The sequence below is a fragment of the Belonocnema kinseyi genome, chromosome 1, assembly GCF_010883055.1.
Source record: "Belonocnema kinseyi isolate 2016_QV_RU_SX_M_011 chromosome 1, B_treatae_v1, whole genome shotgun sequence".
NCBI classification, from domain to species: domain Eukaryota; kingdom Metazoa; phylum Arthropoda; class Insecta; order Hymenoptera; family Cynipidae; genus Belonocnema; species Belonocnema kinseyi.
The window spans coordinates 112421285-112436440 of record NC_046657.1 but is presented as its reverse complement, the minus strand read 5'-3'; the positions used below and the strand labels follow the sequence as shown (position 1 = coordinate 112436440).

General features: G+C 30.7%; 1 protein-coding gene across 4 annotated transcripts in view; it reads right to left on the bottom strand.

Annotated features, from left to right (window-relative positions):
- The window catches only part of LOC117174495, a 231936-nt gene that overhangs the window by 23709 nt on the left and 193071 nt on the right, over nt 1–15156 (bottom strand). For all 4 annotated transcript variants that reach the window (XM_033363690.1, XM_033363672.1, XM_033363681.1 and 1 more), the window contains one exon: nt 3108–3383. In XM_033363690.1, the coding sequence (XP_033219581.1) occupies nt 3108–3140 (33 nt within the window). In that variant the 5' untranslated portion in view covers nt 3141–3383. The remainder of the gene's footprint in view (nt 1–3107; nt 3384–15156) is intronic.

The window sequence follows — 15156 nt, the reverse complement described above, 5'->3', positions numbered from 1 at the left end:
TTTTCTGTATTCATGCTGTGTTTGTGGTAGTGTTCGGTTTGACAATTATTAATTTTTATGTTGCAGGAAAATATGTAAAAAAAACTATTAAAATGTATAAGCTTAAATTATATTACTCCTTAACATAACTTACCGTAAAAAAAAAAAAAAAGAGGTGGGGATGAGGGGGCCCCAACGCACTCGCGAATAATGATCTCCCCGAAGAATGATCGGAGTAACTTACCGTTTCAAGTTGAAGCATTTTTATACCCCTGGCGATTAATCTCAGTTGTGAGGAAGGGTAGCACTAGCGCTGCACACCGACCAAATGCGGATCTACTCGCTATAGGCCGGTGCGACTGAAGTGGCCTTAGTAGCGGGATAATTAAACTAGACCCCGGATAAGTTTTTAAAGACTAATCAGATTCGGTTGCAATTCTAAATACAGTTTAAAGGACCAAAAAGAAAGATCGATATCGCCAAGCAGTATTCTTTGACAAATGGTATTGATTCTAACCATAAATAAAGTAATAAAAAAAAAATCACAAAAATTATGCACTAAAAACAGATCTATAACTTTGTTAAAAATCACTTTTGGACGAGATGCGTACTTTTTGTTTTATACGTAAATGTTAACATAAGAAATTCAAAAATTCAATTTTTGGAAAAACGACATAAGACCCAAAAAAGAGCTACAAATTTTTCATGAATTATTTTATGATAGAATGAGCATTTATTCTGTTAATCGTAAAAAATGAAATTGAAAATGAAAAAATACATTTTTGGAAAAACGAAACAGGATAAGAAAAACCATTGACCAAAAATTTTTCGCCCAAAAAAGGTCTACAAATTTGTTATTATTCATTCTTTTGAAGGGCATGTAGTTACTTCAAGAGTAAAAAATAAGATTTCAAATAAAAACAATAAATTTATGGGAAAACGACACAAAATGTAGTAAAGTTTATTAAGAAAATTGTTTTTCTCAGGACGCGCACTTTTTTAAATGATAAAAAAAAATACAATGAAAATACATCCGTTTATAAACATAAAATACACCGTATATGTAGAAAAGTTAGCATTTTGGAAAAAATTGAGTGCGAAGTTCTCGTATATGATGAGAATGTGTTCGTTAAAACCATTGAAAATCAGACATAGTTCTACACTTAAAATCTCAGAAACTCTCGGGGACGAAATATGTTGTTTTTAGAGGAAATTAGACAAAAGATTTTAAAATAACTAAATTTTTCTAATTTTTTTTCCAATTGTTTAAAGAAATTCCACATTGATGATGAAGATATCTTTTTAATTTGATGCTGGCTAAATCATTTTTTTGGCCAGGAGAATTTCTTTTCTTACAATCGGAATGTATACTTTTCCTCGGTAACAATGCCAGATACGAACAAATGTTAAGATGAAAGTTTTCACGTCGTACAATGTTCTGAGAAAAATGTCTCTTGTTATCTTGTGATATCTTTAATTCATTGTGAGGAAAATTTAAAAATTACATTTTTTATTATTATTATTATTACACCATTAAGCCATTTCCCTTTCGGAATTAAATACATTTTCCTGGCCTCAAAAATAGTTTAGCTAGCATGATGCTGATAAAATGCATTTGTTCTACTAACAGAGACTTTCAAAAATATTCGGAAGAATAAAAAAATAGGGTTTTACAACAAATATTTTTTCATGTTTCCAAAACTTGCATAAAAAGATAAAAAAGGTTTTCTGGTAAACCCCACATATTTCATATTTTCGCATTTTTTTATAAGTTCTACTATTAGAAGAAAGGCACTTTATCACCATCAAGCTGGCTCAGCTTTTTCTGAGGCCAGGACATTTTTTTTCCTAAACATGTAATTTTTTCTCGTAAATGAGGGAAGTTATCTCAAAAGAACGAGATACATTTTTATAGAACCTTTTTAGGCGTGCAAACTTTTATTTAAACATTTTTTCGTATCTGTCACTGTTTTCGAGAAAAAGTAAAAAATCGATTTTAAGAAAAAAATAATCCACTGACCATAAAAGTTATTCAGCCAGCACCAAACTCACAAAATATATATTCCTTATGAAATTAAAAATTAAAAAAAAATAGAAACAAATTTAAGTATGAGTTTTTTGAGAAAATCTACTTTTAAGTTTTTCAGAGAAATCGCTGTTATTTTGTTAATTTTAAACACTCTTTTTCTTTTAATTATTAGGCTGAGTACGAAGGAAGAAGCTAAATCCTATTAGAATCAAGAAGCTAATATATTTAATTTGCTGAAAGTTATGGAGGTTTAAAGAAAAAAAATAAAGTTTTTTGAAGAAAGGAACACAACAATTAAATACACAGAACTTCTTAAATTTTTTTTTTTGCAAATCCGAAAAAGACGTTTGGCCAAATTTTTTCTAAAAATTAACATATTTAAAAGGACCAGCGAAACCTCTACCACTTAATTGAAAATTTTCATATTAAATTCATTTCTGGCTAGATTATATTAATTAGAGCTATTTATTTACTTACTCGAAAAGCAAAAAAAAATCGCGGCGGACATGAACCTACGTTTAACCTAGGTTTAAGCACATAGTTCTAAACCTAGAGCAAACCTGGCTTTTCTCCCAACCACTTGGACCAAGTCCTACGAAAAGGCCATGCTTTTTCGGGAAACGTGCTGTTTTGGTATCTTTCAGCGGGTTTCTTGACAGTGCAGTACGCTTCGAAAATCAATTCAAGGAATGCAAAAACGTTCAAAATGACCAAACCAATGGCGATTTAAAAAATAACAGTGTTTATGCATATTTAGAACAACTGCTATAGTTCTCATATTGAAAGATTATTTCTTAACTTTCCGGCAAATTTTAAAATAATTTGGTTATCCTTATCAAATAAAATAGAAAAAAGTCTGTTATTTTTACTTATGAAAAAACTATCCAATTTAAAAACAAAATATGCATAAGCTTTTCACGCATTCTGAGCCAAACTGCTATGGTTTTCTTAATTCTGAAAATATTTTGTCTGTCGTGACGGATTTCAAACGAGAATGAATTATGTTTTTTAAATTCGTGAAGAAACTTAAAAAAATATTTAAAAATGCCAAAAATATTGCAATTTTTAAATAAAAATATATCATTTTTTGGTAACTTACCGCGACGAGTGCGCTGAGAGCTTCAATTCGCATAGTAGCTGGCCAGGCCAGCGAAAAGGCCGTTTGCTTTGAAGCGCGCGGATCGAGTCAAGAAATCGATCCTATGCGTTGTGGGTGATTTTTCGTTTATTATAATCCGCCTTTAGTTTCTCCTCCACTTTCGTACTCTCTTATCTCAAACAGACGACGCTCCATCGATCCGGCATCCTGATCCGTCCAACCTGGATATCGTCTTCTTTACCGTCTCGATCCCTTGACATGACTAGCCTTGTCGATCTGGAAAAAAAATTAACCCTACTTTGAATTTCAAAACCTTCTATCGCATATTTAAATTCTCATCTATGTTACTAAAGTCAGGAAAAAGGTTAAGTAATACATGAAAATGCAATATCAAACAAACAATGAGAATAAATACATGCACGGTCCTTGAGAAAAATAATACATTTTCAGATAAACCGATATGGTTCTCACATTTTAGTACGTATTTCGACTTTCTTTACTGAGTACAACAGAATTTCTACTGATCTGCAAATTCCATGAAATGAAAGTTGTTTATCTCAATTTTTGCAAAAACCATGCCAATTAAAAAAAAAACATGCATCAATTTTCGCGCATATTTAGTCAAACAGCTGTTGTTTGTTTTTTTTATAACCATTTCTGGCGTTTCTCAACTGATTTTAAACGAGAGAGAATCACTTTTTAAAAATTAGTGAATAGATTATAAAAAAGTTAATGAATATCAAAAATTTAACGATTTTTAAATTTTATTAGTGGATGACGAAGGAGTGATACCACCATACTCGGACAAGAAATAAAAACTGATTATATCGATTTTTTTTTTAAAACATAGCGATTTATGGAAAAACTTGCATTTTTTCTTTTGGTTTATACAATGAGAAAAATTACGATACATTCTCGAATGAAAGAAAGTAAGGGTAATTCTAGAGCGTGACTAATGATAAAGGTCTTCTAAATAACAGGTTTTGGGAGAAATGAGTCAGGTTTGAAGAAAAACGCCACAGGTGGTAAAACGATAGGATTTTCATGAATGAAATCGATCATCAACCCTCTTGTAAAGTGGCTACCGTTTCTCGTTTCGTTCACCTTTTACCACAACCTGACCTAAGACTGTCGGCAGTCAATGTCTCTTGAGAAATTATCGATTGGTCCAGCCTTTGAGCCGCGACGCCTCTTCTAAACAGAAACACGCCTTCCTTTCTGTAAGGCAAGTAACTGGGCACTCCCTCGAATGATCAACGACTGCCGATAAAAGCAAGCAAAAAAACACAGTTTAGGTTTAGGATATGATCACACAATAACCCGCAGCCCAATGAAACTCTACTAAAAAACTATAAAGTTGATAAGGATGTGTTAAAATGAGTGAAAACTGATGCGCGGTTTTTCTTTATATGTCAATGGCTTTTGTGAAAATAGAGGTTCAAGACTTTTACTTTTTGAGTGATTCGATGGGATCATACTGTTTCCAAATCAGTCGGAAAACTGAAAAAAAAATTTTAAATACGAAATACATGGTGATTTTTCTGAAATCGCACGAAAAGTTATGCATGTTTTTATTGAAATTGTTATGATTTTTGCAAAAATCATGTAAAAACACTTTCATTTTCATGATCTGATCTAGCGGGCCATACTTATTGGAAATCCGTTGAGAAAGTCAAAATATGTTTAAAAAATACGAAGACCATAGTCGTTTTTTCTAAAAAGACGTAACCCACTGTACTTTTTCGAATCACTAGGCTTTGGGCATTTTTAAAAACAGTTTTCAGTTTCTTAGCGGATTTTGAAAGATTACCTTAACCTTTCTCAAAATCCGTCGAGAAAATCCAGAAGTTTTGAAAAATAAAAAAGTCATAGTGGTATTTCCAACAACCGAAAGTACCAATTATATACTCAAACAGATTTGTATTACATAAAACATTGTTTTATAAGCGGTTAGTGTGAAAATAAGAGACTTGTTAGATAGTGGTGTCTCGTCCTTTTAAGCCGACACTGCTTTGTCGCCAACTGTGCCTGCAGATTAATGTAAATGAAATAATGACAGAGTAAAAAGAGGACGTCGGACTATCCAGGGAACGAGTTGCGGGCCCTCTATTCGATCCAGAATAAAGCACGCGATCTTTCTTATCTGCACCAAATTGCCCCAGGCGGTCATGGCCCATGTCTTTCATTGCCAACCCTTTATTCAGAAATTTCTGTTTAGATTCATTAAAAAACCAAATTTTACTTTTTAAATTTGCATTGAATATAATATACTGGAAATATTATATTGAAAAAAATGAATCGGCGTTGAGTATTGATTTGGAATCTGGCCTTTTAACTTTCACAGGAAATCGCATTCGAATTTGAAAGAGATTTATAAATATTACTTTACACTTTTTAATGCTAATTATCTCATTTAATTATCCCCACCTTTCTTAATTGAGTTGAAACGGTCGCAGTCCTTCTTAAAATGTATAAGAAACTGTTGAAAAATGCTAATTTTATATCAGGAATCTATCTTTTGTGTCAATAAAAGATTCTGCAGTAAATAGCAGTGTTGAGAAATATTAAAAAATTTGTTTCATAAATCACTTTCAGTTTGCTTATTTAACATCGGAGTTAAAAATCAATTTAAAAATGCACAATCTTGTCTGCAATTAGCTTTCTAACAAAAATTTAGAACATTTATCAATTTTCGGTCATTTTTATAAAAACTACTAGGGTTATGGATTTTTTTTAATTTTACGTCTTTTTAAATACGTCTTCCTAGACGTATTTTGAAAAGAGGTTTTAGTATTCTTTCGAAATCCTTAACAAAACCCTCAAAAATGTTCAAAAGTACCAAAAACATTAGGTTTAAGAAAGTGCGCTTATTATGCCTCTTAAGAACCCCCGTTCTGATTTTTACTTTTTTTCTATTTTAACGTTCTCGTCAAATTTTGAAAGAGGGTGAAGTATTATTTTGAAATACGCCAACAGACATAAAAAATAAATGGAAAGCTATGGTTTTCGTAATTTTGTTTTTGAACTCTCGTCACTTTTTTGGTAGATTTCGAAAGAGTCACTTTATTTGCTAGAAGAACATATATTTTAAGTGACTATTTGACTCTGCAATATTGACTGATTCATCTGTTAAAACGACTATTTAGCCAGTAGAAACAACTAATTTTCAAGTCAAAGCATGCTTGAATTATTTAATCATTCAAATAATAAAATGTTAACTGATTTAAATTTAGAGTGGAGGTCCATGAAAGAAAAATCTTTTATGTCTATATTTGCGAAAAAATATAACGTAACAAGTTGAAGAGGGACGTAAAAATCAAGGTAAAGTTAATCTTTACGATATGTTTTTTATTACCCACCACGGGTAAGAACCGTTTATCGTACCCGGTTAATCGATTAGAGGTGCCAGTGTACGGCTATTACATGCGTCAGCAACTCGGCAGCGAACGTCGGTACCCATTAATTGGTCGCGAAAGGGCATGTATCGATTTGTCGTGCGGAAGTGATCGATGTTCTGCACACGCCTTATATCTCACTCTTACACATACTTCAAGTTGAGAAAATGAAGTGAATCTAACAAAAAATTATTTCACTCTAAATTTGAATCAGTCCAAAGACTGAACACGTCAATCAATCATGCTTTGACTGAAAGATCAATAATTTCTACTGTCGGTTTAACACACGAAACAGATACTATTACTTGGCTGAATTAAGAAGTTACCGTGCTTCCTCATTTTTTTTAGAAATTGATTATCGTAAACTCAAGAGTCATTTGAAATTACTGGTTTTCAGTCAATAATCGGGATTTTACCAAATTCGATGGAATCCAATTCAATTCAATTTTAATTCCCTTGAATTCATATATTCAATGAAATGATATAGAATTTATTGGAAAAGAGTAATTTCGCTGCAATTAAGTGAAATCGAATTCAATTTCGGTGGATAAAATTCAATTAAATTCAACTAATTTAAGTCAACTAAAATTCACTGGAATTTAAAGACTAAATGAAATTCTATGAATTTTAATGGAATTGGCAGGCATTAGGTTAAATTGTATTCAGTTAAATATGAAATTCAATGTAATTTACTGAAATTGTAGGTATGATAATAGAAAACAGCAGAAGCATGGAGATTTTTTAACGGAATTAAACAAAATCCAATAGTATCCATGACATTTTTATTAACTGAAATTTTTAACAGAAATAAAGAAGATTTGATATAATTCAATAGAATTAAATCTAATTCGATGAAATTGTATGGAATTTAATACAACTGACCGAAATTCAATTAAATTAAACTCAATGGAATTTAATGCGATTTATTGGTTTTGAGGAGATGATAAAAGAATTAAACAGATGACAACGCAATTTCTTCATGGATTTGAATATGAAATTTAATACAGTTTTTAACTGAATTGAAGAGATGGTAATAGAATGGAGCAGAATACAATTAATTTGTAATTAAGTTCAATTAAATTCAATTTAATTCGATAAGATCCTGTGGAATTCAATGAAATTTGATTGCTTTTATCAGAATTGGAAGAAATTTAATGGGATTTAATCAAATTCAAAGGAATTTAGTGAAATTTAAATGAAGTGAAAGGAATGGAATAAGATTTAATGGAAGTGGCGGGATTGCAATGGATTAATGTAGAATTCCATGTAAATTTTTTGAAATGGAATTCATTCAATTAAATGGGTTCCATTTTATATAATTCTATCAAATTGAATGATATTCTATGATATTCCATCGAATTTTTGAAAATTCAATCAAATTCATTGGAGTCAAATGAAGTCAATTGAAATTCGAGTTCATTCAATGGAATTCAGATCAATTGAAAGCTCAATGAAATTCGATGGTGTAATGAAAAAAATTATTTTAAAAGATTGTAATAACAAATTGTCAATATTTGATTGTACGGAACATTTTTGCAGTCACGGACTGCAAGCTATTGCATTTTAAACAAAATACTTGACTTTTCAACCAGAAATTTGAACTTTTAAGCAACAAGAATAATTTTCTACTTAAAAATATGAGTTTTTCAAAAAATATATGAATTTTCTACAAGAAAGTTGAATTTCCTAAGAAAAAATTGAATTTTCAAAAAACAAGATTAATTTTATACCCAAAACGACGACTTGTCAACAAAATGTATGATTTTTCCAAAAAAAATTGTTGAATTTAGAACGTATATGTTTGTACATATACGTTCTAAATTCAACTATTTTGTGGAAAAATAATACATTTTGTTGACAAGTCGTCTTTTTGGGTATAAAATTAATCTTGTTTGTTGAAAATTCAATTTTTTCTTATATATAATAAATAGGATAAAGTTTCAACCAAAAATGATATAGTTAAATTTTCATATGACAAATCTGATAAAAAAAATAACTTAAAAAAATTGTTGAATAATATACTTGAATTTTAAATAAAATTATTTTCTTTAAAACCAAAAAGACAAATTATCTATAAAAAAGTCAAATTTTTAACGCAGAAATAAAAAAAGGTGAATTTTCTACAAAAAAGGAGAAGTATTAACAACATTCAAAACCAAATTGTCGAATTTTCAACCATAATTCTCAACAAAATATGTAGCACTTGATATTTCAATAAAAAATTGCATTTTTAACCAAAAAGAATAAATACTTAAACAATAAGATTAAATTTGTATAAAGAAAAACGAATTTTCAACAAAATACATGAATTTTCAACCAAAAAATTGAACTTTCTACTAAAATAGCATGGCTCTTTTTGCTTATAACTAAGAGTTTTTACTAAAAAAAATTGAATTTTTAACTGTAAAAGATAAAATTTTAATCAAAAATGAAGTAGTTTAATTGTCAGTTTCAAAAACATATTTTAAACCAAACATGAAACGAATTTTTATCAAAATAGTTCAATTTTCAACCAAAGAGATGAACTTTCAACTAAGAAAATGAATTCCTCATAGAGGAAGCATTGTAAAGCTAACACTTTTGAAATTTTGGAATTCATTTAATTAAACGTTTCTCAATTTAATAATGTCTTATACAGTTTTCTAAACAATTGTCCATGTTGTGTATATGTGTATGTGTGTGTTTTTTGTATATGAAGGGCTTAGTTTTATCACTAAATATCTTAAATCTGACAGAAAGATTTAAAAAATTAGTATTGCATTGTTTTAGCACTTTATAATATTTTAATAATCGGCTTTTTATAGTCAAACTTTTTTCATTGACATACGATAATTCTGAAAAATTTTGTAAAAAAAATCATAAAGTTGGGAAATGGATAGGGTGCGTCAGAACTTCCCCCATCCCTTTTCCAGCTGGAAAAATTAACATTTTAAATACAAAATTATTCGTTCTATTTGGTAATTGTGCATTGTTTGTAAATTTTTATTTTTTAATAGATCAAAATGAAAACTTCAGTTTGTCTATTATTTAAAAAATCACCAATGCTTCCCCTATGAGGAAGCAAATACATTTGTTAAAGGGAAGCAAAGTACTTGTGAAATGAGCACCATATGAGTATAAATACAAGGTGGAAACACTCGAGATCGAATTCACAGCTATTTTAACAAAGTAATTGAATTTTCGATACAAAAATATGACGCCTTAACAATTTAGTTGCATTTTCAAAAAAAAAATTAAAACTCTAACCAAATTTTATAATTTTTAATCAAACAAGATGCATTTTGAACCACAAATATAATAGTACACGGAAAAAACAGTATTGCCGCTCGAACTATACAGAATTTTAGTTCAGCCAAATACGGGTATATAGTGTGTCGACCCATGTGGTATCGGTGAGACAACTATACTGATTTGTCGCGGAACCAATACACTGCTTCGCATACACATGCGACTCTAACCTTATAATGGAAGAGAATCGTCATCTGCTCCAGGCGTTTTGTAATGTTTGCTAAAAGCTTCTTCGTATCGTATCTTTTTTTCAAATCTCCACGTTTTCAGACCTTTTAAACCAGAAACACAGCGTTTCGCGAATGTGTGTGGATGTGTGCGCGTAGATTTTTAGTTTGTAGCATAATAACTTTCGAAATAATTGTCATATCACGTATTGTCACGTCAACGTACTTGTATCCTTCGTGGAGCAATGTGACGTTTAGGAATACTAGTATAGTTTTCCTGGCAACAAAAAAGACTCTAGGTTTTAGTGATAGTCAATAATTTAACGAAGAGTGAGATAAGGATAAGGGAAAAATATCGTTTTTCGACGAAACTTGCCCTCGCACCTTTTATTTCTCTCTCGCCGGCATGGCAGTTGGGCTGGGTTGTAAAATAAAATGTGAGCTTATAAAAGAGACGCCGCGGAATGAAAGATGGTAATGGTCATACCATTGGTAATGCCGTTCACCGCAGCGTCTTCGCGGTCACAGTTTATATGATTTTGGAACATGGTAGGTAAAACCAACAGACAAGTTTTAAGTGACTCTTCAGAGGCATATAAAGATTGTAAACTCTCCTGTAAAGTTTCGGAATTTATTGTGCACTCGAAGTCTGGAAGCCCTTGAAAAACTGGGTGGTCGTTCTTACCATACAGATGTATAAATTACATAAGTAAATAAATATACATAATTTATATAAATAATTTACATAAATAAGTAATATACGAAATGTCCATGCTCAATCTCATCGAAGTGTTGACAAGCTTTCAAAATATATTTTTTTAATACCAAAAATAGTGTATGTTAATACTGAATGAATCTTGCGATTTAAAAAAAAAATATGCTCTCAGAACCATTTTTTGATAAATTTCTGTTGAAAAAATATTTCTTGTCATACGTTTAAATTTTCTGGACACATGTGTGTGGAACGTGCTTCCTTAAAATATACATTTTACACATAAGGTACCGCCCTATCGACTCTTTGATTATTTCATTAGAACCTTATAACTTTGTCTTCCTTATCTTTACACTAAAATTTACGTTTCACAATCTCTTTGTGTCTCCTTTTTGTCAAACTTGGGACTATGAGATTTTTGTTTGCCTAAAAGAAATTTTAAATTGAAACAAAATTATATAAGATCATATTTGCCTAACAATACATATAGATTTTACACTTTAAATTTGAATCAGTCAAAAGTGAGTGATTCTTGACAGTCAATTTGATTCACTCATTATAACAGTCATTTTAGGGAGCTTTCACGTATTACGTAACGTTATTTTCGACCTTTTTACCTCCTTCCCAAGAAACACACCTAAGATTTTCTTTTGACCCTCCCCCCCCTCCCGAAGTTACGTAACATTTTTTTATATTGTGTTCAAAAATGTAATAGACGTTTTCTAAATTAAAAAAAGGTAATATTTTTATGTTAAACTGAAACACAATCAGATGTTAAAATCGTCCGAGTGCATGCGCACCACGCATTGGAATTTCACGGCTATTTATTTGACGGCTACATATTTTCGATATTACAATTTTGGAACATTTCCAAAGAATCAAAATTAGATATCCTTAATTAAAATTGGATAACGAATTGTGTCTGTCTACCCGAGGAAGGTATGATCTTATAAGTTTCAGTTGAAGTAAGATTCGAACACATTTGACAAAATGTTTATAAATTTAATATAAATTTTGAGTTCAAGTAACCTAAAATAGATAAAATTTTGAATGCAGATTACAGATCATTCGTTTTCCGCTTACTTACCCATTTTTTTATATTGAATTAAAAATATTAAACATAACCTCAAATTGACTGAATGTATCATCTGATCGACATTTTTTGATCAACATTGTGGACATTTTGGATGTTTGTGAGTCACATCTCACTTTTTAATATCGAAAGATGCTATCTTTGAACATCTAGATTACTGTCCTATAGTTAAACATAAAATATGTTAATCCTGAACATCTAGATGGTACGTTTGAACATCCACATTTATCCGTGTGAGTTAAAGTGTTATATAGAAATTAATAAAACAATAGTTTAATGTAACGTATTACGTAACGTAATTTTCGACCTTTTTACCTCCCTCCCATGTAACAGACCTAAGATTTCCTTTGCCCCCCCCCCACCTCACCGCAGTTACGTAGCATTTTTTATATTGCATAATTAACTTATATAATTATAAATTTTATAAGATTCCTGAGAAAATTAAAAAAGATAGAATTAAAATAGAATTATATAAATGGTATAAAATGAAGTTAAATCTAAAGAAATTCAATCAAATGTAATGGATTTAAAGGTATTGCAATACAATGGAATTATGGAATCGGATTGCATTCAATAAAATTCAATCGAATTCTATCTTATTTAATGGGTTTCATCGAAAGTTGATTTAGTTTTAATGTGGTCATATGGAATTCAATATAATTTAATATAATTAAGGTGATGGTGATAGAATAAAGCACAACTCAATAGAACTTTTAAGCGGAACCAAACGAAATTCAATACATTGCAATTTAATTAAATTTTGATTGACTGGAATTCTTATACTGAATTAAATTATATAGAATTTCATGGAATTGAGTGGAATTAAAGTGAATTTTATTGAATTAAATGAAATTCAATGTCATTTATAACAATTACAGAGATTATAGTAGAATGCAGCAGAATTCGATGCGATTTTTGTACGGACGCTGCAATTGAGTTGAAACCAATTCAATTTAGTTAAATTCAATTCAATTTCTTGTGATAAAATTAGATAGAATTAGATAAAATGTAATGAAATTGAAAGAAATTCAATGGGATTTAATGAAATTTAATTGAATTATTTTGATAACAAATTCCATTCAATTCTACTGTATATTCTATCACAGTCCTGGAAATTCAATTAATTGTGTTGAAATGTTATTTCATTTCCTCAAGTTCCATTGAATGTTATTACATTCCCTTTTATACTGTTGTCTCTCTTTGAACTGCCTTGAATTTAGGTGTGACTCCATTGAATTCAATACTGAATTGAATTGTGGACTTGAAATTGTAAGTCCAGGCTATAAATAATAATTTTCTAATCTTAAATTTTGTCGACTGTACTGGTCAAATATTTTCTTCCCTTTTTGAGAAACGCCAAAAAAATCTCCCTTGGCCCGAATTTAAATCGGGAAAGCCACTGTTCACGAGTGAAGCATTTAACCAATTACGCCAACATGGTCACAGAAGATCGTTTCTTGTTTTTCCTGTTTCACAAGATGGTGCATATCAGCATTTCAATAACCTGTGTTTTCGTGATTGATTCTAATTAGAATATTTCCCGAATCTTAATATAATCTAGATAATTGATGTTATGTTGCAGCCATATTAGTAAGTAAATTTCTAATGTTAAATTTTGTCGGATGTACTGGTGATATACTTTTTTCTTTCGGAGAAACGAGAAAAGAATCTGCCTCGATCCGGATTCGAACCAGAAACGCCACTATTCTCGAGTGGTGCGTCTTCTTTCTTCTATTTCACAATAAGAAGCAAATACTCGACTCGTGAATAGTAGCGTTCTCGATTCAAATTTTCTCGGTCCTCAAAAACAAAAAATTATGACCAGTACAACCGACAAAATTTAACATAAGAAATTTACTAATAAACCGATCGACAACCTAACATCAATTCTCTGTAAATAATAATGATTTAATCTTTTAATATAACAGATCCTAAGTTGTTTCTTTGAAGATATAATAAAATAGGAAGGGAAACAAGTTATTGACAAACGGAAGGGGAATTAAGCGGGTTCTTTCCAACACCTGGGTTAGGCGATTCCCACTTTTCCTGATGTCTTATTAAATTAAGTGAGTACATAACTCGTAAATATTACTACCAGTAAACAACCGTACTCGTTCTCGATATCTGAACGAGTGTAAACCGTCGAGACTTCGATAACCTTTCAAGCACCTAGGGAAAGGATTTATCGAAACGAGTGTAATTATATTTTCGTTGGATTAAGTATGGCGATTAAGTGTATCGTAAGATAAGTGATTATTTCCTTTTAGAAAAAGGAAACAAGTCCTCGAGAACTAATTAGAATCATCTTGTTAATATAACCGTGAAAGGTACTTTGCGAAATGCATAATGCTTAGCATTTAGAAAATCTTCAGTGATTTAAAAAAATCATGGTCTTATAACTATTATAATATTTTTAGTTTAACTGTCTGTATTTCATTGAAGGTCAATGTATCCAGTTGAATTCCGGGTATATATACATATATGCAATTAAGTTAAATTCTACTAGATTTCATTTAATTCTGTTGACTTGAGATCATCCAAATATGTTTTAAGTTCTCCTTTGATCCTCCTAAAAACTGTCATTATTTTAAAGTCCATCTTTAATTCTCCTCCAACCTCCTAGTATTTTTTCAAGTCCTCATTTAATCCTCGCAAAAACCTCCCACTATTTTCCGACTCCTCCTTTAATCCAAAAAAACCTTCCACTATTCTGCAAATCCTTCTTCAATCCTCCAACTTCCTCTCCTTCTTTAGTCCTTCTTTAATCCTTCTAGAACTTCCTAGTATGTTCCAACTCCTCCATTAATCCAACATAATCTTCCAGTATCGTGTAAGTCTTTCTTTAAACCTCCCACGACCTTCCAGTATTTTTCAAGTCCTCTTTTAATCCTCCTACAACCTTCCAGAATTTTAAAGTTCTTCTTTAATCCTCCTGCAACCACCCAGTATTTTTCCAAATCCTCCTTTAATCCTCCTAGAAACTTACACTAACTTCCAACTCCTCCTTTAATTCAATACAACCTTGCAGTATTTTAATACTTCTACAATCTCCTAGTATTTTTCCAAGGCCTCTTTTAATCCTCCCAGTATTTTTAAGTCCTTATTTGGTCCTTCTATAATCTTCCAGTATTTTAAAGTCCTCCTTTAATCCTTCAAGTATTTTTAAGTCCTCCTTTAATCCTCCTACAACCTTCCAGCATTTTAAAGTCCTTCTTTAATCCTCCTAAAACCTCGCTGTATTTTCCATGTATTCCTTTGATACTCCTAGAAGTCTAATATTTTTCAATTCTTTCTTTAAGCCTCCTACAAACTGCCACTATTTTCCAACTCTTCCTTTAATCCTCTTACAGTATTTCACAAATCCTCCCTTATTTCTCTGAAAATCTCCATTTAT